This window comes from Bubalus kerabau, chromosome 1, assembly GCF_029407905.1.
Source record: "Bubalus kerabau isolate K-KA32 ecotype Philippines breed swamp buffalo chromosome 1, PCC_UOA_SB_1v2, whole genome shotgun sequence".
Taxonomy (NCBI): Eukaryota; Metazoa; Chordata; class Mammalia; order Artiodactyla; family Bovidae; genus Bubalus; species Bubalus kerabau.
This window is the reverse complement of record NC_073624.1, coordinates 271836404-271862938: the sequence shown is the minus strand read 5'-3', so window position 1 is coordinate 271862938 and position 26535 is coordinate 271836404. Positions and strand designations below refer to the sequence as shown.

General features: G+C 37.2%; 1 protein-coding gene across 7 annotated transcripts in view; it reads right to left on the bottom strand.

Annotated features, from left to right (window-relative positions):
- Positions 1-11113: 11113 nt before the first annotated feature.
- Positions 11114-26535, bottom strand: part of PPIP5K2 (diphosphoinositol pentakisphosphate kinase 2) — an 83890-nt gene continuing 68468 nt past the window's right edge. For 4 of the 7 annotated variants that reach the window (XM_055565665.1, XM_055565700.1, XM_055565657.1 and 1 more), the window contains 6 exons: positions 25694-25766; positions 23993-24112; positions 23054-23116; positions 19472-19612; positions 15806-15931; positions 11114-12807 (listed from right to left, as the gene is read on the bottom strand). In XM_055565665.1, coding sequence (XP_055421640.1) covers positions 12695-12807; positions 15806-15931; positions 19472-19612; positions 23054-23116; positions 23993-24112; positions 25694-25766 — 636 coding nt within the window. In that variant the 3' untranslated portion in view covers positions 11114-12694. The remainder of the gene's footprint in view (positions 12808-15805; positions 15932-19471; positions 19613-23053; positions 23117-23992; positions 24113-25693; positions 25767-26535) is intronic. The other 3 variants (XM_055565693.1, XM_055565683.1, XM_055565679.1) reach the window with 2 other exon arrangements.

The following is a 26535-nucleotide window of genomic DNA, read 5'->3' as shown; positions in this document are numbered from 1 at the left end:
TTCTCATGATGTACTCTGCATAGAAGTTAAATAAGCAGGGTGACAGTATACAGTCTTGATGTACTCCTTTTCCTATTTGGAATCAGTCTGTTGTTCCATGTCCAGTTCTAACTGTTGCTTCCTGACCTGCATATAGGTTTCTCAAGAGGCAGGTCAGGTGTTCTGGTATTCCCATCTCTTTCAGAATTTTCCAGTTTATTGTGAACCACACAGTCAAAGGCATTGACATAGTTAATAAAACAGAAATAGATGTTTTTCTGGAACTCTCTTGCTTTTTCCATGATCCAGCGGAGGTTGGCAATTTCATCTCTGGTTCCTCTGCCTTTTCTAAAACCAGCTTGAACATCTGGAAGTTCACAGTTCATGTATTGCTGAAGCCTGGCTTGGAGAATTTTGAGCATTACTTTACTAGCATGTGAGATGACTGCAACTGTGTGGTAGTTTGAGCTACTTATTTCTAAATCCTCCCAAAGTTAAAAGATGATTCTTTGCCATTTAGAAAAAAGTTGCTACACACCACCAGCATATTGAAGTTACCATTCCACGTCATTTTTGTGACCACCCTTTCAGCTTGTTCAAAGTTTCTTTATGTGAAACAAAACAATCCCAAAGTGTCTTCATGTTCAGAGAAGACTTTGGCCTGGGCAAGGATTGGATTCTTGCCTTTGACACTGATGGGATTTACTGAGCATCATTTTATAGTTGCTGCATTAAGCACTTGATGCCTAAAGAACTAGGTTTTTAAGTAGTCTGCCATCTGTTAGACTGGAAATGTACATACCTAATTTTTCTGTCTACTCATAGACAAAGTCTGCTACCTCCATCTAATTGCCCATATGACTTGACTGGATTTTGTATTTCTCTGGCTCTTCTTAAAGTATAAATATCTCTCTGCCTAACTTTAAAACCTAAACTTTATAAATCATTCATTCATTCATTTCAAATTTTTCCTGACTGGTGGGACCACTATTCTTAGGAATAGTATTATAACATTGGATTGATTTCTGCATATCTGCCATTGCTTTTTACTAGCTTTGTGGGCCCAACTTCTAAAGTTATTCTACTGACAAGATACAGGAAGGATATATTTAGGGGAGGAAAATGGAACTAATTTGTTATCCAGTATATTGAAAATAATACTGAAATATGCTTTACATACCCACTGGAGAAATTGAAGAATATGCAATATATGAACTGAATGAAAACTGATGAAACAATTAATTCCAAGAAGAAGCTAAAATTGTACAAGAAAGGAAACAATTACAATATACTACTTGGCTCAGCAATAAGCAATGTTTACATAGCCATGAATACTGTAAATACTGACTAATGATTTTAAATTATTTTAGAGGGTAGGAAGGAAAAAGTTTAGAAAGTTAGTTCTTGTCGTAACAAGAAATCAGTTGTTCTTGTTGCTGTTTAATTGCTAAGTAATGTCCAACTCTTTTGTGACTGCCAGACTGGACTGTAGCCCGCCAGACTCCTCTATCCATGGAATTTTCCAGTTAAGAATACTAGAGTGGGTTGCCCTTTCCTTTTCCAGGGTATCTTCCTGACCCAGGGATCGAATGCACGTCTCCTACATGGCCGGCAGATTCTTTACCATTGAGCCACCTAGGAAGTCCAAGAAGTCAATATAGTATCTAAAACTGGTAAATCAAAACACTGATGTATAAGATTATTACATAGAAATATGGAGGCAAATATATGAGAAAAAGCTAGAAAATTTGGAAGGAGAAAATAAAACTTAAGAAAATGAGAGTAGGGGTAGGGATGGATAAAGGTCAAGGAAAAGAAGAGGCAGGGAACTCAAGTCTTTTGCTACATTTTAAATGACCTAATGTGTCATTTAATAATTATTTTTTAAAATTTTAAGTAAAATGCCAGAATTTTAAAATTATAATTAACATTAAGAATACAGTCATCCCTATCATCTGCAGTTTCACTTTCTGTGGTTTCAGTTATCTGCAACCAAGGTCTGAAAATATTAGATGGAAAATTCCAGAAACAATTCATAAATTTTAAACCGCAAGCCATTCTGAGCAGTGTGATGAAATCTCTCGGTGTCCCTCTCCATCCTACTCAGGATGTGACTCAACCCTTTGTCCACCATATCCTCCCTGTATGTACCACCCCTCAAACCTGGGAGTCACTTAGCAGCTGTCTTGGTTATCAGATCAACTGTCATGGTATCGCACTGTTTGAGTTCAAGTGACCTTTATTATTCTTAATAATGGCCCCAAAGTGCAATAGTAGTGATGTTGGAAAAAAACCATATGCACAGATTTTGACAGTATCGTGGTTTCAGGCATCCATTGGAGGTCTTAGAATGTATCCCTCTTGGATAAAGTTGGGGGGGGGGGGAAGTACTGTAATATGAATGTGGGAAAATGTCATCTAATATGAAATAAAGAACCTTGGGAAAAACAAAATTGTGCGTTTATAGCACAGTAATTAAAACTACATAAAATGCAATAACTGGAAGAGATGATGGAAAAATGAACAGCTTTCTTAGGGTAATGGGATAATAAATGACTTCAAATATTTTTAACTTAGTGTTATATTGGCTTGATATCATTTTATTTTGAAAAGCTTGCAGAAAAACATTTAGAGTATATTTTTTATTTGGGATTCTATTAGGATGAAAACCAGCCCCGCCTCCAGTAGTTTATACTCCAGCATTCTGAAATTCTTGAAGCCTCCCGCTAAAGACCAGCCCAGGCACGTCTATGAAGCTGTCGTCCGCCTTTCCGAGCTTCCCCTGAGGGCCTCTTCCCGCTCCAGCTTTATTCTACGCCTGATGCCACGAGCACACCACCAGGTAGTTCTCAGGTGAGAAGTCTCTTCTTCAAGGATGCCAACTGTCTCTTGTGGTTTTCTCATGGGATTTTCTAGTGTTTAACAGTGAGATTCCCCGGAGTTTGATTTTCTACTGTTAGTGCCCTGTGTGTGCTCTGGATTGTGAAAGTGTGCTCATGGTATGTTTTGGTGTTTTCTTCTCTTTATGGTCCAGTAGGACTCAATCAAGATAATAAATGACCTTCTAACAGTTCTGATTCTCAACAGTGAAGAGTGTTTCCTGCTTTCTCCTTTATGAATGGACCCCAGTTCCAGCAACTTCCATGTATATAGTTTGCAACCGCAACCCCTATTATATCTTCTCAAGTGTACCTTTAGCTATAGCTCATATTGACTAAATAAATTAGCCCTGAAAAATCAGAGCTCGAGGTACCCTTTGAATCCCTTGGATAAAAAGACTTCAAGTTTATCTACTGTTTGTATATCTTGGATAGCTTCTGGCTTTAATTTCTTTTGTCCAGAATTTTTAAGTGTTTGGAATGGAAGAGCTAATTACTCATTTTACCAAAGGATTCTGATTAGAGAACTTGGTCCTCAGTAAATTCCTTGAAGAAAGAAAACATCTTTGTTATTATCTGGGCTCAGCACAGTAACTGGTTTATAATCAGCAAACATTTGGTGAAGAAATGACTATTCTCAGATGATTGAGAAAAGTATTTGATTAATTATGAGGTTAGTGGCCAGATTAATGGGGTTAACCTTCCAAGGATATTTGCATTTTAAAAGGGGCTATCTATGTGTTCACAGGGGAGTTCATTGAGGTTTCTTGATGTTTTTTCCCCCTCAAAGGATCTCCAATGTTGACATTTCAGACACTAAATCTAGCAAGTAGGTGATATTTTGAACAGGTAAACTCCTTCCAAATTCCCACACCTTACTCTTCACTTATGTAGTAGCCTCTTGGCCCAACCTAGTACGATGAGGTCACCCAATTCCTAAGGAATCACTCTAGTTTTTTAGGGATAATTTGGTGTGTCAAAATGAGTTATAGCTATTTATAAACAAGTGTTATGATGAAAGGATACCAGGTACTTATATGTGATTGCCACATTGGTCAGAATATAGAAAACAGAAGATAATAAGGAAAGAACTTCCTTATTAGAATCATTGCATCATAAACTGTGAGAGGTCAGGATCTACATGATTGTTTTACAGATTAATCTTATGGATGTTGGTTTAAAGAACCAGTAGTTGATAATTCTCAAAATTATTATTATAAATACTGTAGCATTAACTGTATTAACAGTAAATTCCTCAAAAGAGCATCTGGGGAACAAGACTGAGTAGTAATGGGAATTCGTACCACTAACTGTTTTTTGAGTTATGCTATCTAACTCAATAAGGGTTCACAAAAACACTTGTTAACTATGATAAAAGAAGAGGGAGCCAGTGATATTAGAGGGAATAGTTAAGGTACTAAAGTTGAAGGGAAGGTAAAGCAAGTTCATACAAAGTTTTAGAAGAAAGGGCCTCAGGCAAGCCCTCTGCATGCAGAGATGAGGAATCTGAGGTTCAGCAAAAGACTGTGCTTTGCAGTCTCCCAGTCAGTAGCAGACACAGGAGGCTAAACCTGGTCTCCTTTCTCCCAGTCTCTTGTTTACTTTTTGGAGCGGTGACTTTGCTTTGTTCCTGAAGAGGCTTTGACAGTGTTGGAAAAAACCTTCTAACCAGGTGGTTCCACATGCATGTTTCACATGCACAAACTTCATTGCTAAAAATGGAATTAAAAGCATCTGGCTATTCGGCACTCTATCCTCTTGCCCAGCCTGCGGAAAGATCACATGAGGGCATTTCAGTCACCGGATTCCAATCCAGACATTGAACATTTCATACAGGATTTCCGAATGGACCCGTGCTTCCCTTGAGCTGTGATTCTTTCAATCTTCACATTTTTGAAGTGACTGCATTTCCCACGGGTGGAGCAGACACTGTTTTCTTCCAACATGGGTACTACTGTGTGGTTTATTCTCTCTTTGTGGCTTTTCCATCTATTCCATTGGGATGGCATAAGGGACTTTCAAAACAATTTCTTAATGACCAGTGAAGAATTGGTAATAGAAAGTTGTGGTGTTGTAACATTCGAGACTCTTGTGTCTCATATTATTGTCATGAGTCCTGTGCTAGACATTACAGGACAAACTAGCATTTCTGTGTTTTAATAAAAGAGTTTTAAATTATTTGGTTTCCAATTTACATCAGCAATGCTTTTTAATCAAAGTAGGACCTGTGTTCTTTTATTTTCTGCCTCACCTTTCTCTCACTTTTTCTCATTTGTCCATTCATTTATCTACCTTTATAAAATCACTGAGCTTTCTATTCAGCATTGACTAGCCTATGGGTTTTAAAGGCAGCAAAACACTCAGAAGGCACCTTGTTTTTTTGTTTTCCTTTTACATCTTTCCGTGTGTCAAGCACTCCTGAAACACCTTACATAGAATGATAAAGAAGTGGCTCACTTTCCTCATCAAGATACATGCTTGTAAGTGCTTGAAAACAGGTATCTAAACTGCACAACCATTATCTCACCAGGGTCATACAACTGTGTCCTTCATACCACACACAGATGAGATGGATGGATGGATGGGAGGGCAGGCCTGATTAATTACTTTGTGTATTTTTTTAAACCTGCTTTTAAGAAGGATTGCATTGCCTTATTTTAAATATTTTATTCTTAAAATGGGAAAGATGCCAGAATAACCTTGACTTGGTGTGGTGGTGCAGGGAAGGAGGGTCGTTTATCTGATTGTTACTAGGCACGCTGCTCCCACAGCAACAAAGGGTAACCATAAAGATGTACAAGGAGCTGTCCAGAACACGCTTGACTAAAAAAATGGTGAGATACCCTGAAAACAGGCCTGCTCAACATTTGTTTGGACTACATACAACTCTCCTACCACAAAAGTATGTGAATAAGAATTCAGTTTTGTTCTTCCTTTTACGATTTATGAAATTAGTATTTCATTGGACCCTGCCGACGCTGTACTGCAGGCAGGACTGGCATTATCAGTTTCATTGATAAAGTATAACTGTGATGAGATGACAGGGGCTTCTCCTCCTTTCCCTCCTCCTCTTCCTTCTTGTTATAGGACAGTAGCAAGAAAAAAATCGATTCTGTTTGAAAATCAAGAAGGAATCATTTCTCAATTAAAAATTTATCCCCAAACATAAGACAGAAATATAAACTGTCTTCAACACAACTAGAAGTTAAGTGTAACCTCAACCACAATATATGAGAAATGGATGACATACGCAGTCAAGCTCAAACAGGATGATGCCTGGAGAGGAGGCTTACAGCTCCAGATCACAAAATCACTAGACCAAAAGACTCCAATATAGATGGCGTAACTGGAGAGGTAAAAAGCCAGCTCCTTGTCTAAAAAAACGCAAACGGGCTGAGTGCCAGCAGCAGGGGATTTTCTGAATACTACCTGGTACCACAGAGGAACAGGAATGGCAAAGCCAAAGGAGGCAATACAGACACGCCATGTACGTACAATCAGCAGTGAGTAGATGAATCAGAAGGGAGGAAAGATTCTGAGGTGAGGAGTTCTGCAGTTGCCAATCCCTGTTGGCTGGAGAGAAAAGAAGGCTCAAATAGCTTCTCAGACCCATAGTCCTGTCCCAAGAAGCTTCACTGTAACCCAGGAAGAACTATTAATCCAAAATGGTGCCCTATCCACCATATGAATTAATACTGAATAGGTGAGTCGGAAAGAAACTGACTTCATTTAAAGAGTAATCGATGAGAATGACCTTGCATGGTGCTCATGTAAACACTCCAAGAAAAGGAACAGGAGATAAAAGCAGATAAAATCATTCAACAGAGAAAATGAATTCACTGTGCATACAAAATATGGGACCAAACATACCATCAAACATCAAAAAATTCAGGGAAAAGTTCATTCAGATATACAGGTGATCAGAAACTAGCTGGCCAAACCACCAAAGGAGATGCCATGTGAGTAACAGAGTTCAGAAAAGAAAGAGAAAAAAACAAAGACATTCCAGAAATAAGGTCCCACCAGAAGGAATACAGACTGAGAGCTAAACTAAGAGAAGGCAGAGAGAACATAAGGTGAAATGTTTTATCTTGATTAGCCAGGGGTTCAAAATACAACACGTAAGTTGATAAGCATGTAACAAGGCATGAAGACTATTTATCAAGTTAAACACAGGAAGAACCAAGTAAATCAGCCAACACTGTGCACTAGAGAAAAGGTAGAAGGAAGTATACTAACAGGACATTGCTCATAGCAGGGGGTCAATAGCAGGTAAACAGTGTATAATTCAAAGTTATAGCTAAGAAACCACAGCAAACATGGATAATATAATTGATGGTGCACAGTGTGTATCGATTACTTATTCATTACCCATCCCCTCCCCTTTCCTTCCTATCAGAACCCTAATTGTGTTTATATATCCATCCTTCCTTCCCGCTGTCATGGGCCCTAGGACACTATTTCTTAACTGAAGGTGCTTCTGCCCCTCCGGGGGACATCTGATACCATCTGGAGAGGTTTTTGACTCTCACAAAGAGGTACTCCTGGCATTCAGGGTAGAGGCCAGGCTGAGGTGACTTGCTCCAGGCCAAGTCCTATGTGTGATCTTTCAGACCTTATCGTAGGCCACTACAAAGGCTTTGCCTGGCAGGATTCATGGGGAAAGGCTGCCCTTCCCACACAGTTCCCCAAAGGAATGACAGTCAGTACCCTCTGGGCCTGCGTGGTCAGAGGCGTATCTGTATTCCTGCCCAGACACCTTCATTCCCAGGCCTCCTCAGGAGATTGTGGCTGAGGCACATTTCAGGTCTCTCCACTGAGACCCCCTCAAAGGGCGGCCTTGACCAAGACACTTTTCTCCACGTTGACTCAGTTTTCTGACTCCTAGCCTTTCCTCTAGCCCCCTTGGTTCATAAAGTGGCAGGAACCTTTTGCTCCAGGCTCTCAGCAGTTTCCTCCACCTGTGCTACCGTCGTTTGGCTGGCCCTTGCGCAGCACCACCCCACAGCGAGTGGGAGGCTGGAACAGTGAGGCGCAAGCTCTACTGCCCTACTTTCCTTTTTGGCCTCGCACATATCATGCTAAACAAATAAAGACTTGTTACTTTCATTTTGGCTCACTGTCTCACTTTTGTAGCCTGGCACAGGGATACTGCAAAACATCTTACAATGCACATAACTGCCTCCAAAAGTGAATTACCCACTCCAAAATATCAGTGGTGCTGAAGCTTTGGGGGGAACGTGACCCCATAGACAGCAGCCCACCAGGGTCCCCCATCCCTGGGATTCTCCAGGCAAAAACACTGGAGTGGGTTGCCATTTCCTTCTCCAATGCATGAAAGTGAAAAGTGAAAGTGAAGTCGTTTAGTCATGTCTGACTCTTCGCGACCCCATGGACTGCAGCCTACCAGGCTCCTCCGTCCATGGGATCTTCCAGGCAAGAGTACTGGAGTGGGGTGCCATTGCCTTCTCCGCTCTAGGGTCAGAGAATTCTCCTGGTGAATGTTATTCATCCAGAAAGTGGACAGATGACCAAAGAAGTCAGCTCAATCACACTCAAGTAGAAGCCTTACAGTTCCATGGCTGAAGGAGAGTCTTCCTCAGTTTCTGTTGTGCTGGACATGAACACAGCAACACGCAGCCATCCTGTGAACATGAGGGAAAACAACTCTGGGATAAAGTTTACTCAGAGGAGACCAGGAAGGAACCTGGGCCCTTGATGACATACCTGATAGAACTGTGGCTGGAGCTCACCAACTCTGTACCTTCAGAAATGTTTAAAACAAATTTCCTTAGAACTTTAAATTAATTTGATTTGAAGTTTTTCTCACTTGCAATGAAAAGTATCCCTCTACAAAAAGATAAACTAAGCAATAATACCAGAAAGCATAACTTAAGAGCAAAGATATACTACATATAAATGAATACAACTATTCTAATATATGAAATAAGATACTAAAATAGAATCACAAAGCAAAATCTACTACCTAGTACTGTATATTAAAATAAAATCCCTAAGTCAATCAACACAATATCAAAAATAAAACGATAAATAAAGGTGTATCAGGCAAGTGCAAGCCAAAATAAAACAGGTCATATTCGTAATATCTGGAATTTCAAAAGCATCCAGTGAGGAAAAAAATAATATAAAAATATAAAGGTCAAGGTAAAACTCACAATGGAAATCTGACAATTGTGAGTTCATAAGCAACATATTGTACAGAAAACATAGCCACATATGGTACAGAAAAAAAGTAAAAAACCAAGAAAATAAAAGGAGAACTTGACAATAACCTGTAAGTAGAATGTTTAACTTACCTCTCTCTCAAATCATGACTAAGCATATGGACCAAAAAGGCTATAGAAAATTTAAGTATCTTTAATCCTGATATAATTCATATATAGTATAAAATATATACATTTTATATAGCCCTCCATTCTCTGAAGTGTCTAGACCGTCCACAAAAACTGACTTATATAAAGAAAACTTGACATGGCAATAGTTTGATACCCAGGACTCCATACAAAGGGACAGCAGTTTATTCTTAGACTCATATCACAAGGGACTCCAGGAACGTGAAAATTGTTCCCATGGGCAAGAATGCTGCTGTTTGTGGTAAGAGCAGGTACAAAGAAATAGAGTTAGAGAGGGCCAGAGAGGGCATTGCTGGGCCCTCACAGAAGTCACCCCAACCTGACCAAGGATGACACAGCAGCCGTCACTCTCCAGATAATAAGGCAAGGGTAAACTGACAACAAGTAATGAATGCTCTATGCAAGGCAAACTGCGATAAGCGCAGAAGACTGAGAACTCTGTACAAAAGTGCATTACACAAGACAAAAGAGTAACTTCTTTGTTCAAACTGGTGTGGAATTAAATAGTGGAAGTGTAAGGTAGATCAGTCAGCAGAACCTGGAGAAAAATCTGGGTGACCTGAATTAAAAAAAAGAAAGACTTCCTTTGTCTAGTTTTAACAAGACAGTTCTTGAAGAACTATCACTTCACTTTTCTCTCATAATGCCATCTACTGCCCTCATGCTCTAGGTATATGTATAAAAAGTATAATGTCACACGTTCTCTGTCCACTTATGATCTCCTGCTGCCTCCATTTGTTGCTCAAAGAAAACAGGATATAAAGTATTTAGCACACTTCTTCCCCATAACCTGAGACTGTACAATACACCTAGAACATTTGCTGGTGGTTAAGAATGATGCTAAAGCTGAAACTCCAGTACTTTGGGCACCTCATGCGAAGAGTTGACTCATTGGAAAAGACCCTGATGCTGGGAGGGATTGGGGGCAGGAGGAAAAGGGGACAACAGAGGATTAGATGGCTGGATGGCATCACTGACTCGATGGATGTGAGTTTGAGTGAACTCCGGGAGTTGGTGATGGACAGGGAGGCCTGGCATGCTGCGATTGATGGGGTCGCAAAGAGTCGGACACGACTGAGCGACTGAACTGAACTGAAAGAATATTCAAGATTAAAAATAAAATAGAACTATGTTTTTCCCCTTCTACTTCTAAATAAGAAAAATGAATAAGAAAAATAAGAATTAAATAAAAAAACTGAAGAATGGACTTCGAGAACACCCCCAGAACATCTGCTGGTTAGAACCATAGCAGCAGGACTTGCTGGCTCTGGACTTCAAGGGCAAAAATTGGGTCTGAGTTCACACATATGGTTTTTAAGGGTGAAAAGATTGAATAACACTCTATGGAGACTAACACGCCAGGATAAAGAGAGAGTACCTCAGGCTGCGCCTTCCCATCTCTTTGCTGGTTGGAAGATTAGGCTGTGAGAAGAAATATCTTCTAGTATTTAAAACAAACAAAAAGCACACTTTACCGGGAGAGAAACAGTGAGAAACAGATGCTTCAGTCAAACTGCCACTGAATGGTGATTAACTATAATTTCTTGCTCTGATATAGAAGACTTTTTGTTTGTTTTGGAAAATGAATCTAAGATCCTTGTAAATAAAACTGTCCTGCTTATACAGCAGCATTACCAAGTTCGGTGACTTCAGCGAAATCCTAGTTCTCATGTAACCATGGGAAAACGTGACTTGTACTGAACTTCCTAGTTAATTTCTAGGGAAGATATTGCAACAGCTATGGCTAATACGACGAAATTTTATCTAATATCTAAGATGAGCATTGTTGAATACTAAAATAGTTTCCTTCATTCTTTCTACTCTGAAAGCTAAAAGGGACAAAGAAAAGAGTAAAAAAATAATTTGCCATTTAAGTCATCCTCTGATTCCACAAATAAAATACTTTAATTCAATTCCACTGAAAAAATAAAAGCAGTTTCTTTACTCCGACAATGAGCACATTAACCACATTTTCACATACAGAAAGCTTGGGTACATTCAACTGTTTACAAAACATGTCTCCATAATACATTTACATTCAAGTCAAGTACTGACATACTAACTTATATAATTGTACATATTTGTGACTTTTGCATCTGGTACCTTTTAAAATGAACCTGTAATAAATGCTTAATTTCTAAAAGTCAGTTCATATATGATGATTTAAGGTTAGGAGAGTTTCTATGAAGAATTTTAATAGATGCATTCATACAAGAATTCAATAATTTTTCTAAACCTAAGTCTCAAACTAAAGCTTTAGCAACTTAAGTTACCTGACTAGCAGTGGATGAATTCTTATCAAGATGTACTGTTTGGTTTATAGTTTAAGTCATTTGAACTGGTTTATAATTATTTGTGCATCAGGGGAAAATAAGCACCAAGAATAATAAATATTTTTCACATCATACATGAAATCACAATACAATAATCTTAATGTCCCTCCAAAATCTAATAATTTATTTCAAATGCTCAATCTTTAAATTACCTTAGTGAGATCAACTGATATTCTAAAGATAAGAATGGAAATGGTAAAAACAGGTGCCACAAATAATATCTACTGACAGCAGAATTCATATATTCTCCTTACACTGATGAGGTTCATTTTGGAACTCAGTTTTTCAGATCTAAAAAGAATTCTGAAAATAACTAACAATTATAAACTTGTCAACTATATCTCTTAAAAAGAAACTCTAAAGATGTCTTTCTTGCCAATATATGAAGCAAAAATTTTCCTTATGAACAAAAGCACCTTATGGTGAAGAAATATATAAAGAAAATATTTTCTACAAATTAATGTACAAATTTATGTGCATAAAGGTACAGTTATCCCAGATGAACGTATTTTAAATAAAACACAATAAAAAATTCAAAGCACAGATTGCAAAAATAACCCATATGCCAATACTCCAGTTATTAAATATTGCAGCATATATGTAATTATAACAATTGGGGGAAGAAAGTTTCTACTCTAAACTGTGGTCAGTGAAATCTCTTTGGAAATACGCTTTTTAAGAAGTCTCCAGCACACACATCAGATTGCAAGCTACAGGACTTTACAGCCAAGGTGCAACCCCGTGAAAATGAAAATGTACAGACACCACCTCACAGACTCGTCAGTAACCATCACCTCTGTGTGACACGGGTAGGCTTTCACGTTCCTTTTCTTTACTGCGGGCACATGGCAAATATCACATTAACAACAGACCTTTATCACTGTAAGTTTTGCTACTCATAAAATGCTAATAAACAGTTTTCAAACATTTCCAGATCATGACAAAAATTCTTTACCTGAATATATACAAAGAATTCTCTCGATTAAATCTATCTTTAAATGAATACAGAGATGTACAAGGAGACACAAATTACTTGCTTTGATATTTTTCAGTCAAGGTTTATTACATGCCTTTTTTTTTCCTACTGAACATGTGATTTTTACAAGGAGTTCCAACTTCTTAGAAGATTTCATTTTTTTTTCGAAGTATTTTTTTTGTGTTCATGCATTTCTGTTTTGCTAGTCACGCCCTTTTTCCGCGATGAGGTATTAGGAACAGCTGTATTTGAAGGTCCGCTGGGAGCTATACAAAAAAAAAAAAAGAAAAATTATGGCTTAGATTTTCACAAGCAATCCAAGTTCAAATAATAAAAAACAATCAACAAAAGATCAGAGAACACAAAACTTCTTTTTCCCTATATTCTTCATGGGAAACTAATTTCTTTGTGACCCCATGGACTGCAGACCACCAGGATCCTCGGTCTGTGGGATTCTCTAGGCAAGAACACTGGAGTGGGTTGCCATGCCCTCCTCCAGGGGATCTTCCTGACCCAGGGACTGAACTCACGTCTCTGACGTCTCCTGCATTGGCAGGTGGGTCCTTTACCACCAGCGCCACCTAGGAAGCCACAATGACTATGCTGCTGCCGCCGCTAAGTCACTTCAGTCATGTCCAACGACTATGCTCACAGCCTTCAAATTTATACTTCTGGCCCAGGTCTTCTCCCTTACCTCAAGATCTGTATATCCTACTAGAAACCTCTATAGAGATATTGGATAGGAAATATAAACTTAACATGTTTAAAACTGAACTCATCAATTTCCCTACCAACATCTATTTTCTTTGGTATTACTTATCTTACCACTGTCTAAAAAGCTGAAAGATTAGAAAACTAGAAATATTCTTGACTCAGGAATCATCCTTTTATATCCAAACCAACCTTAAGCCCCAGTGAGTTATCAAAAATTATTCTAAGCCAAGTTACACTTCTGTATGGATGGGTAAGCTCCTGCAGATGAATCTTCCTGCAGATAACAAGTATAAGCTCAGAACAAAACATGAAAAAAAAATTTTATCTGAAGACACTGAAGAGGGAACAAAAGCAGCGATGTACTAGATGTACTAGAATCAATACTTGGAAGAAAGGAACAACATGGAATTAGTTTCCCTGTCCTTTAAAAGAAAAAAAAAAAAAAGCTTTGGCTTAAGGATAGGGTCCAGTATACACCATGTAGAATGCCTAAAACTGCAACATAAAACTCAGTCTTTCCAGTATGAAGCACCAGAAGACAAGTACTGAGGCAACAATTGTGGCTGGAAAGCCAGGTAGGAAATTCCAATTCTTTGTGTAAACACTGATCCAATGTATGAGTTCAGCAGAATAAACTCCAAAGAAGTCCAGTTCAGACTAAAGCCAGTAAAATGAAATGTGAGCTGTCAGTTACGTCAGGGGGACATAGTATCGCAATCTAAGTTCAGCCAAGGTTAATACTTTGCTTTAAAAAAAACCCCCAAACAACCCAACACTCTTTGTAGGAACATAAGAGAAACAACAGAGTCAAGAGTTGATCTAGAATACAATCCAAAATTACTCAATATATGAAAAACATGAAAAAAAACTTCCTTCTTGGGAATGGGTAAGTTCATAAGAGATCAATCCTGAGAACAGCCTGACTAATAGACAGGAATTTTAAAGCAACTATTTTAACTACACTCAAGAACAAAGGAAAATATTCATATAATGAATAAAAATACAGGAAATCTCTGAAGGAAAAAACTATAAAGAATCAAAACAAATGCCTAAAACTAAAGAATAAATACCTGAAATAAAAATTCATTGGATGGTTTAATAGCAGAATACAGATGACAAGTAAAAGTGACTATCAACCAGGATTTTACTACCAACAAAAAAAGTCTAAAGCATGCCACAGTCAAACTTATGAGACCCAAAGATAGAGCAAAAACACTGAAAGTTGGCAGAGAAAAGAAATCCCACTGCATACATAAGAACAAGTCTTCAAATTAACAAGGACTTCTCATCAGAAACAAGGGGAATGAGAAAAAAGTAGAACAACATCCTTAAAATGCTGAAAGAAAAAACTTTAGAGATTCTCTGTCCAGCAAAATTACCTTTCAAGAATGAAGGTAAAATAAAGATTATTTTCAGATATAATAACAAATAAGAAACAAGATTGCCAGGAGAAATATCACTAACCTCAGATATGCAGATGACGCCGCCCTTATGGCAGAAAGTGAAGAGGAATTAAAAAGCCTCTTGATGAAAGTGAAGAGGAGAGTGAAAAAGTTGGCTTAAAGCTCAACATTCAGAAAACGAAGATCACGGCATCTGGTCCCATCACTTCATGGCAAATAGATGGGGAAACAGTGGAAACACTGTCAGACTTTATCTTTTTGGGCTCCAAAATCACTGCAGATGGTGACTGCAGCCATGAAACTAAAAGACGCTTACTCCTTGGAAGGAAAGTTATGACCAACCTAGATAGCATATTCAAAAGCAGAGACATTACTTTGCCAACAAAGGTCCATTTAGTCAAGGCTATGGTTTTTCCATGTATGGATGTGAGAGTTGGACTGTGAAGAAAGCTGAGCGCCGAAGAATTGATGCTTTTGAACTGTGGTGTTGGAGAAGACTCTTGAGAGTCCCTTGGACTGCAAGGAGATCCAACCAGTCCATTCTAAAGGACATCAGCCCTGGGTGTTCTTTGGAAGGAATGATGCTAAAGCTGAAGCTCCAGTACTTTGGCCACCTCATGTGAAGAGTTGACTCATTGGAAAAGACTCTGATGTTGGGAGGGATTGGGGGCAGGAGGAGAAGGGGATGACAGAGGATGAGATGGCTGGATGGTATCACCGACTCGATGGACGTGAGTTTGAGTGAACTCCGGGAGATGGTGATGGACAGGGAGGCCTGGCGTGCTGTGATTCATGGGGTCGCAAAGAGTCGGACACGACTGAGTGACTGAACTGAACTGAACAAATAAGAAATATAAGAAATAGTAAAAAGATTCAGGTAGAATCCTGGCTGAACAGAAAAACAAGAGAAGACAGTCCATAAATCAGTTTAGAAAACTGTGAGTATCAAATATATTTTAATATACGTGAGGGGAGGGGGGATAATTAACAAAAGAAAAAATACCTCAAACATATCAATAGGCTACAGTAACAGATTTCCTAGACTGTAATCATCCTACTTAGAAACACACTTTTACACCTACAAAGCAAGCTATAACTACTCCTCTAACTGCTATACGGAATCCACAAATTCACACACATGCCTCACCTGGTTTGCTGCTTGCTTTAGTACTCTTGATGCTAGCTGGTGGTGTTGGGAGGATCTTTGCAGGTGTATACGTATTTAAAGATACTTTTCTTCTCATTATTGGACTGGAACGTGAAGTTAAAGAGGCTGAAAAAGAAAAATCAAACAAAGTAATTCAATAATTTTCTGAGGCAGTCTATCAAATTTAAACTAATTAGATTATGAATAATTGAGTCAGACTGTCTTCCTATTAATATAATACCCAGATGAGATTTATTTTCATGCAAGAAAATGTTAAAGATTCTTTCTTCTTTCTAATTAAGGTGGGGAGACTGAAAAGTGTGAAAAGAACAAGTAGGTACATTTCTCAAGTATGAAGACCTCTGGAATAGGACAGGCTGCAGTAGGGGGTGCTACTGACATGAGCTTTTGGGGTCCCAAACAAATGATGGCGGAGGTACAAGAGGCAGATTTGTCAATTTTTGCAATTTTGGAAGAGGGCCTGATAACAGTAAAGTGTCTCTGAAAAATCAGTGTGTGGAACAGACGTGGCAAATGTGCCTGCAGTGGTTGATAACTACGCGGAATGAATATAAAGTTCACACTGGCAGAATATCAAAGTACTCGCTAGTGAAATAATATACAAATGACAATGGACAGGAGTTTGAGTGAACTCCGGGATTTGGCGATGAACAGGGAGGCCTGGCGTGCTGCAGTCTATGGGGTCTCAGCGAGTCTGACACGACTGAGTGACTGAACTGAACTGATTAAAAAAAGGTGTTTAAAATATCTCATAAAGCAGCACATCATTACTTAGCTTTTTTCTGCTTACACCTTCTATTATAACTTCCAACCTCTAACTTAACCAATTAGTATTTTGAAATTGAGGGTCAGTATCTTGGTGTAAGGTAGGAGGAATACTGGAGTGGGTTGCTATTTCCCACTCCAGGAGATCTTCCTGACATAAGATATTGAACCTGCGTCTCTTGCATCTCCTGCATTGGCAGGCAGGTTCCTTACCACTGCGCCACCTGCGAAGCCCTAACTGGCACCCTATTTTCTTTAATATTCAAAGAGAATGAACAAAGCCACACACTTTAGGAGACCTGGGTTTTAGTCTTGCTTGACCACTAACTGGCTGATTTCCTGAATGGTGTCTTTAAGTTTTTCCATTAATACAGTAAACTTCTCTCAAATGAAATCTTACATAAAGTTGATCAAAGGAAGGCCTAATAATTCAGCTTCTTTCTCTTCCTCATGGAACTTCCTAAAGCTCTTGGGAATATAGTCTGAAGACCAATGAACTAAATAAAATCTAAGGTTTATCCAGTTTGATGAACTGCATTAACTGTATTTATTTTCTCATTTAGTTCCCTTAGTAAGTGATGGAATGAAATTTTAAGAGAGCTAGAGGGATTGGGGTACAACTTGTATTTATGATATAGCGAAGAGTTAATCAGAACTGGAAAAGGAATTTAACATCTTAAAATTCATTAATATATCTCAATAATACACTGAGGAACTGAACTCACTAACCACAGAAAAGAAGCCATCATAAAACTGCAATGCCACAGTATAAACAAAGATTATCTTTTTGTAAATATCCCACCAAAAGCCTCTTTCCAAAACAGGTGTCATTACTGCTGCTGCTGCTGCTGCTAAGTCGCTTCAGTCGTGTCCGACTCTGTGCGACCCCATAGACGGCAGCCCACCAGGCTCCCCCGTCCCTGGGATTCTCCAGGCAAGAACACTGGAGTGGGTTGCCATTTCCTTCTCCAGTGCATGGAAGTGAAAAGTGAAAGTGAAGTCGCTCAGTCGTGTCCGACTCTTAGCCACCCCATGGACTGCGGCCTACCAGGCTCCTCCGTCCATGGGATTTTCCAGGCAAGAGTACTGGAGTGGGGTGCCATTGCTACTTTAGCTTTAAGTCACTGATTGAAGATCTTCTAAATTCAAAACAGTTTTAATGCTTACCCTAAATGGCACCCCACTCCAGTACTCTTGCCTGGAAAATCCCATGGACGGAGGAGCCTGGTAGGCCGCAGTCCATGGGGTGGCTAAGAGTCGGACACGACTGAGCGACTTCACTTTCACTTTTCACTTTCATGCACTGGAGAAGGAAATGGCAACCCACTCCAGTGTTCTTGCCTGGAGAATCCCAGGGACGGGGGAGCCTGGTGGGCTGCCGTCTATGGGGTCGCACAGAGTCGGACACGACTGAAGCGACTTAGCAGCAGCAGCAGCAAACGCTTATTTACTAATTATAGTCTTTCTTTAATCCCTATTTTAAGATTATAAATCTCTGCCCCAAGGAAGCATGGAGTATAAAGTCAGGTAGAAGAAAAAAATGAGAATTTATTTATTCAGATTCTGTCTTGTGTTCTGAGGAACAGCACTGGCCTTTCTACTAGCTAACAGAGAAAGGAAAAGGAAAAATGTCCTTCAGTTTCCTCACTTTGACTGTACAGCTTGTAGATTATTTCATATGGATTATTATCAATTCTCAGCATCAGACAAATTCATATGCACATTTTAAAATGGAAACCTACTTCTCCAAACCACTTCTAAAGTGAAATATTTTAAAACATTCACACCAAGATACCTCTGCAGTTGAAAGCCTGACCTCTGACCTCTGCCACCAGACGTGAAAGAGAAAAGCAAAAATGCAGGGGGCACTATGTGGACAGAATATACTGAACAGACCTCTGTAGAATCACACAATGTGGTGGCCCAGGAAAGGGAAGAGAGTCACAGCAACACATGACGGTGGCTTTCATCCCAAGACCTCCAATTTTATTCTTTGGAAAAACACATTGACAGTATTCTTATGAAATACTACTTGGTATGTGCTTAGTCTCTCAGTCATTTCTGACTCTTTGAGACCCCATGGACAGTAGCCCACTTTTTCAGACATATGACTAAGACTAGTAAGACTCTTAACTCTCAGCAGAGCATTCTCTCCCAAAACGAATGCTTCCTAAACTGGAATTCCAGTGTGTCAAAGTATCCTACAGTGTTGAAAATGACAACAGCCAGCTGACTTCTTATACTTAAAAAGGAAGCCCTGAACATTTCCCAAACTGAAGTCCCTGAGAATAATTTTATACAATATTTAAATGTGTTACCAAAATGTTTTCTCAACAAATAAGTTTTGGAAAATGTGGGTATGGAGTTTTCCTCATGATAAAGTTTCCAAAACTGGCTTAGCCACAAATCCCTTTACTTTACACAAAGGAATTAACCTCTTCAGAATATTTCCTACAGAACACAATTTGAAAAACTGTTGCCCTAATTTGCTCTCTTCAGTTAAGAGCTCTGAGTCAAAAGTATTGAATGGATGAACACGTGGGCATTAATGCAGACTAATATCCCGTCTTTTAAAAAAAGCTTATTATATACAATGACAGTAGAAAATAAGACTATGATTTTGTATTATATATTGCTGATTTCTACTTCTGGGTCTTAGATTTCTTCCTCCTTTTGGTAAGAGAAAAAATTTGGGCAAAGAGTCAAGACAAGTGGTACACTGCACATTATACCAAAGAATTTCAAACAATGTTCTTGTATACCCCTTTCTCCCCTAAAATTCTACTTACTATCACTACTTGAATTTATATTTTCATAATTATTTCATATTCAGATAAAATCTACTGTCTAAAAATCAAATAATAATAATAATTTTCCTACAAGTTTCAGGGGTCTTCCGTGGAACTTCACTTGATGGAGAAGCAATGGAAGCAAGAAATTCATCCACCTGCTTTAAGGACAGGGCATTATGAAGAGTTTCTAGAGGACAAATAGATGGCACCATCGAATACAATTCAAAACCTGAGGGGAAAAACAAAAACAAAACCAAAACCAATGGTTGGATATCTTAAAATTCATTAATTAAAAAAGAAGATCATTGCTTAGAACTGGACAGTTTAGGTCTTTTCAATCTGCCACATGCAAACACACAAGATCTCTGAAGTCATGACACCAGATGCTATGCGGTATGGGGCCAGAACAAGATGTGACAAAGACTTCATTTTAAATATAATCACAAGGTACAACATGCACACAATTTCATTCTGTATTTGGAAAATCTAAGAGTAATACTTGAAAAACCTGGGGGAATAATAAAAAACAAACAAAAAATACAGTGTTTTCACGGTTTTTACTTTTTAAAATCAGGTCTATTTGATAGATGAATAAGCTGATGCCATAATATGTCCCTGATGCTGGAATGCTAAAGGTAACTTCTTGGTGAAAAACAATTAAGTAATTGCTTATGAAGAGTGATTTTAAATACTTTTTCTAGTCATACCAAGGCCAACAATACCTCTAGTGTGACCCCAAAACAACATCCATTCATTTACGCTGAAATTAAAATTTCAAAACATATTTCACCTACCTTGACTGAATTAACACAATTAATTCTATTGTTGGAAACTGCTAGCTGAGTGAAGTCAGGCCAAGTAAAAAGCCATACAAAATACAAATATTTCTGCATTCAACAATGGCACACATACAAAAATTTCATGAAACAAACCATGCAGGTATGTATCAATACCATTCATGAAACAAAAGCACTTAAATATACAGCTTCTTTAAACAAATAGGACATAGGTTATTTACTTTTTAATAAATATTGCGTATTTACATTTTATCCAACTGAATGGCTTTTAAAATTGTTTTTAGATACAACTAAAATACCAAGTCTTTCTGCATCTAATTTGTCAAGAATTTAAACTAATTCTCCTCCAAAAAGAAATACTTTTAATGTTTAGTTTCTATATAAAGTCTAATATTTTTAACTTAAAAATTAATTAAACTTAAGTTGATTGGAAAACTTTCTGCTTCAATAGACATGTGCTCATTTTAACACTGACTTATTCTTGATTTTGGGAGAAAATACTGACCTAAGAATTGTCTAATTCTTAGTTGGAATAGGGAAATTCTAGTTAAAAGAGAATCTAATTTTTCAATGAAAACAACCAAAGGATTTACAAAACTGGTATGTTTGATTTCCAGGGGTAAACCAAAGCATGACAGAACATTACATATACTTAAAACAAAACTATAATACCATAATAGCAGCTAAAGCACCTAAGTTAAGCACTAAAGAAATTAGGCTTGCACAAGTATTACTTTTTTTTTTTAAATTACAAGATTCATGCAAAAAGGCGCAAACCCTTTCCTTGCATTAAACACTGTGGCTTTTTAAAAAATCCTTTCCTCAGAATGTTTATTAGTTTTTTGTAGAACTATTTTCCTGCATTTGCTTGTTAAATTTTGTAACAGGCAAATGACAATATAATCGAGTCCCTTTGGACTATATCTTTTTCCATCTATCTACAGTGAACTTTTTCTTTAATGCACAATGAAAGGGTTAGCGCAGCAATTTAAAAAGCCACCTTGCTGTCATGTTTAGAAACTATAGAAACATACCACTGGAGCCTAGAAACTCCACAGAGGAAACGGACCAGCACCTATAGAGGTGTAGGTGTTCTGCACAGAGGCCCAGAAAATAAGGTAAAGCACTGTCAGAAGATACTTGTTTCACCATGTTCCTTGAACTAAAGATGAAGGGGAGGGGTTAAGTCCATGATATGTGTTAAGATGGAAAAAACATGAAAGTTAAGGAAAATAAAAAGTAAAAGAAAGAGTCAACTGACAATTCATAGGACAGGTAAGACAACACAGCAAAAAAAAAAAAAGTTTGAAAACCCAAGAGAAATATTTCTAGAGTTGAAAGGGATGCATTTTATAAGCATCAAGTCACAATGTGTGGAAAAATCCATATTTTTTTAAAAAAGCCTAAATCAAAAGAATATAAAATTATTTTCTGTTAAACTTAACAAAGGCTTTTTTTTTTAAAGCTTCAATAAGCAAATATTTCTCCTATATAAAACTTGCAATACTGGCACAATAACACATAAGCACTCTGCACAAAAACTACAGTCAGTCTTAAACCTCCAATGTCTCTTCTTCAGAATTTTGCGATTTTTGGTTTTTCTTGTGACTTCAGTTTTCTTCTAAGAAGTTCTTACATATGTTGGTTCTTTAGAAGCTGTAGCTGTATCAAATAAGGATCTTTTTCTTCAAAAAGACGCATATAAACAGATACAATGGAGGAAAAGAACATTTAGCTTTAAGGCTCAATTTTCACTTGTTGAGAAATGGATCTTCATACTCCACCTTCAAGAAGTATTAGAGCAGTTACTTAGGTGTCCTCTTAAAAGGATTCAGAAGGAGGGAAATGACAACAAGCTTGTGTTCAATCCTTGAGCTTCATAAAAGTTTTTGAAAAACCTGACTTGAATTTTTGAAAGACTTACTTACAATTAAAAAGAAAAAAAAAGTTGCAGGGATTAAAAACAACTTCACTCAGAATAAAAGTGAAAAAATGTAGGCTTTCTTTGAAATTCTTTGATTCTGAGTTATTTTTGAATGATTAGTAAATATTCCCTTGTCCCACAAGAAAAAAACTCGATGTAAGAAAACTGTAATAGTGCAAAAGTCAGTGTGTAAGTACTGGCCACACAGTTTTCCTCTTCAGGCTCAAATACTGCATTTAATTGAACTGGTTTGTCTAGATTTTTAGCCTAATCTTCTTCCTGTGAGTAGCCCTCGAAATTCTAACAAAAAGCAAGGTACCTTTCCCAAAACCGCTTGACAGCGGCAAACCACACTGCCATAGGAGGACTAAGTGAATGCTGAAAAATGTTTTCAGCGTGCTCCAGACAAAGCTGGGGTTTGTTTAGACAATCAGGGATCAATAATGTTACACAGTGAAACCTGCATCCCCTGGTTCCCAAGAACTTTTCAAGGACACATCTCATTTGGCTATTTGACAGGTATGAGCCTGTATTTTAGATAAATAGCTCAATGAAACAATCATGTGATCAGAAGAGAAATTCAGAAGATCATTAAATTATTAAGAATTAAAAAGAAAATAAATACTATTTACTGTTACATTTTTAAAATTATGTAGATTGATCACTTGAGAAATCAGAAGGAAATTTTAGATGCTAATGAAGTATTAAAACTCATCATTGTGGTCATTTAGAAGTTTGATGAGTAGTGCTAAATTATTGCGTAAATTATAGCTGAAAAAGGGAGTTAGACAGTATCAATATTTGGGGTGAACAATAAGTTAGAATTGTATGCCAATTGAAATTAAGGATTGAGCAATGTATGATACTGTATATCCCACATTTTAGAATCAAAGAAAACTAAAAAAGGATGAAGCAGGGGATTATCTTTTAAAATAAAAGCAAAACGTACCATTGGTTGGGTGTCGAGCAAATGAGATAGAAAACCTTTTAACAGCAGAACCGCGTGTGGCGTCTGAGAAAGAGAAAAACAGGTACCTGAAATTCGTAACAGCTACCAAAAGAAGGACACTTAAAAAAAGAGGAAGAAAAACAAATATATAAGGAGGTTAGAATTAGGTGACATGCAGAAGGGACAATGAGAGAGGGAAATAAGCCAAATACTGGTTAAAAGAAGTAAAATGGCTTGATGATAGAGGCAAAGTGTTCAATAAAATATACAAAAGAAAGAAAAGCAGGATGAGCTGGCAATTCTGGTAAATCCATGTTTTACTAACTAAAATAAACTTGTGGATACATGAGAAAAAGTTTTAGAATAGCTAATTTCAAAAGGGCTAGTAAGTACTCCTATTAACAAAAGGGGCACGCTTTGATGAGCCTCAAGAGACTTTCTGAATATTAAAACTCAAGGTGCATTAACAACAGTGAGAAGATTTCCTTCACCTAGGGATCCTAAAATATTCTCATCTTATGTTTATTCTTACAAAAATAATGCCAATATGTTTTCTTATAAACATCCCATTCACTTTATTTATTTAGAAGTAAAATAAGGGTTAAGAATTTAAAAAAAATGCTTAAAAGATGAAAGAAATTTATTCTTTATAAAATGGCTTATTAACTATTTAAAAGAATATACATGATATAGTTCTAAATTTCATATTTCAATGAAATACTCATTGAACAAGTACTGTAAGTCTAACTATAATTAACTGCTTGATGAAACATGGACCTAAGTAGTGGATAACAGAGCACACTGATAGTCACTTAGGCAAAGGGTGATGGGATTCCATTTGCATCCGTCAGTGGCCTTAGGCTTGCCTTTGAGAAATATATGCTCATGGGTGTGTGCATGGGTGCAGGTATGATTCTGTGTGTGCATGTGTGCACATACCATCTATGCAGCCAGAAGAGGTCAGCTTTTTACGATGAGTACGAGCATAATCCTGTAGGTTAGGTGCGCTTGAAGAACCCCCGAGCACCGAGGTGCTAAACAGGCCCGCACAGTGAGACCCTGATGGGAGTTAGAGAAAATACATACAGCAACGGGTGTTCTTCTGTTCACATTGGGAATTCATGCAGCATGCAACAACATGGCTCTTACCACACATATCTGGCAGTGCCCTCAACAGGCTCACAATTCACTTATTATGTCAACTTAATACAGTCACCACCACCATTTATCATATGTACAAATGGAGGCATTTACACTGGAGAAAATGTTCTTTGAGGAAAATAATATACCCACACAATAATTAGACATATACATATTAAAAGTATTAAAAAACACTATCATAAAAATTAATTTAGGATGATAAGGAATTTTGTCAATCAATTTGTATGAGCAGGAAATATTAAAAAAACCTCTCCTAGCACAAATTAAATCATATTAAATCAGTATTTTTGGATGTATATCTGCGAATGAAGAAGCTTTCCTGATGCCCCTGAATGTGAGTTATCAATATCTGTTATGAAATAAAGCAAATCAAAGTTTACTTATTTGCAAGAAGACCAGGTGAAACAATTCCTTTCACAATGTGGTCATTCGGCCTAAATCACTCTAAATTTCTAATACTTAAATAACTTAAGATCTTAATTAATAAGAAGCCCAATTTGATGCTTAACTTGTAGTAAAAGTCTTTACAACCAAGGAAAGCTTTTACCATTAGGTAAGGATTAAGTAAATTTTTATCAGATACATTACAGTATGTAAAGAAAGGAGTAATGTGTGTGTGTGTGTGTGTGTGTGTGTATCTGGCAAAATACCGTGGGGATATCAAAAGGTATCACTGTAACATATGTATAATTAAAGAAATATTTTTTCAAGTATGTAGGTATCAAGGGACCATTCATATACTTAGAATAGAAATAATAGTACATACATAGTTAAAACATGAACTTTGTTATTAAACTGATTTAGACAATTATTTACAGAAAATGTCATTATCCGATGTAGTTTTAAAATCAATAATGATTTTAAAACCAAAATAAATTTAGAAAGGTTTTCTTCAACATTGCTTTTCTTGAGTGTTAGCTAAGAACCAATTATGTTCTATAGGTCAATAAAAAAAATCAACACTGCCACTAAACATTAGTTTTGCTTTGGCTTTCCTTAAGAGATGACCAAAAAGATCACTAGTGTACCTAGACAGGTAAATAACTAGGTAAATTAATTTTAAGTGAAATATTCTCCACTTGAAAAATTTTTAACCAGAAAAGTAGTTCTTTTTGTACGCAGTAGCCTATTTTCAACTTAATCAACTGGGAAAAATGAAGTTTCCTTCCTAAATTAAAACATGCTGGGATTTTAACTTATAGAATACAAGATTAAAAATGAGCACTGGCAATTAAACTGAGCAGTTCATGTTATGGGCATTCAAAAGCACTATAAAACAAAATTAATGTCATTTCTTGTTCATTTCATCAAAACTTTACTGTGTATTTCCAGCTTTACAACTCCACATTTCTGAATTAGTGCATGTTAAATAAAAACTAAAGCATAGCATTTGGTCATGCTTTCACCTCTGAAGAGTTTTACATGTGTGCAAAATATTGAGTTTAAGGTTTGGAATACAATTTCCTTCAGACCACATACCTACAGTAGGGTTCTGCTTCTGTTCTACAAGAGTTCTTGGTGTTCGCAAGTAATTAGCATTTTCAGATACAACCTGCACAAGGAAAGCAAAATAAATGAAGTAAAACAGTAAAATAAACTAAAAAGTCCATATTTCATTTGCAGCCTGTTTTAGACAGACAAAGGTTAATAAGCTGTATGATAAATATTAGTAGAAATACACAAGATATGAAAGATCATGCAAGATCCCCTTGTGAAGGGAGTCCATTTCATATGAGGTCCTTGCAATGAAGTGGTGCGAAGCAGGCATTCAGAATAAATATCACGTATGAAACAAGACAGATGAAAAGAAACAATTATTATAGATATAATTTCACTCTCTTTTAAAAGAAGCCAAATGCCCACTCTTAAACAGCTCCTGTATTTGAAGGGGGAAAAAACAATCACAAACAAAAGAAAAGACAGACAGAGACTGTTGAGATCACCATACAATTACTGATCCATGCACAGGCTTTATCAGAGTAACCTTTGAATATTCACAGCCTTAATGGATACCATAATCCCTTTTCCTATAATCAATGCATTGTGTTTCCAAAAGGAAATTGCTGAAGTTCTTGGAAAAGTCATGTGTAACAGCAGACCTTCCATTGTGAAAAACCCCCAAAACCCACAGTATTTTAAGTTTCCAAATGTCACCACAAAAAGTCCTTCTGAAGTCATTTATTTTGACTCCTTTTGTTGGGGCATATTGTTGATGGGCACATATACATTGTCCCCTTTTATCTTAAAGAAAGCATTATTATACAGCTAAAAAAAAAAAACCGTATTGTACATAATTAAGATAATACTTTCAGATAATACAA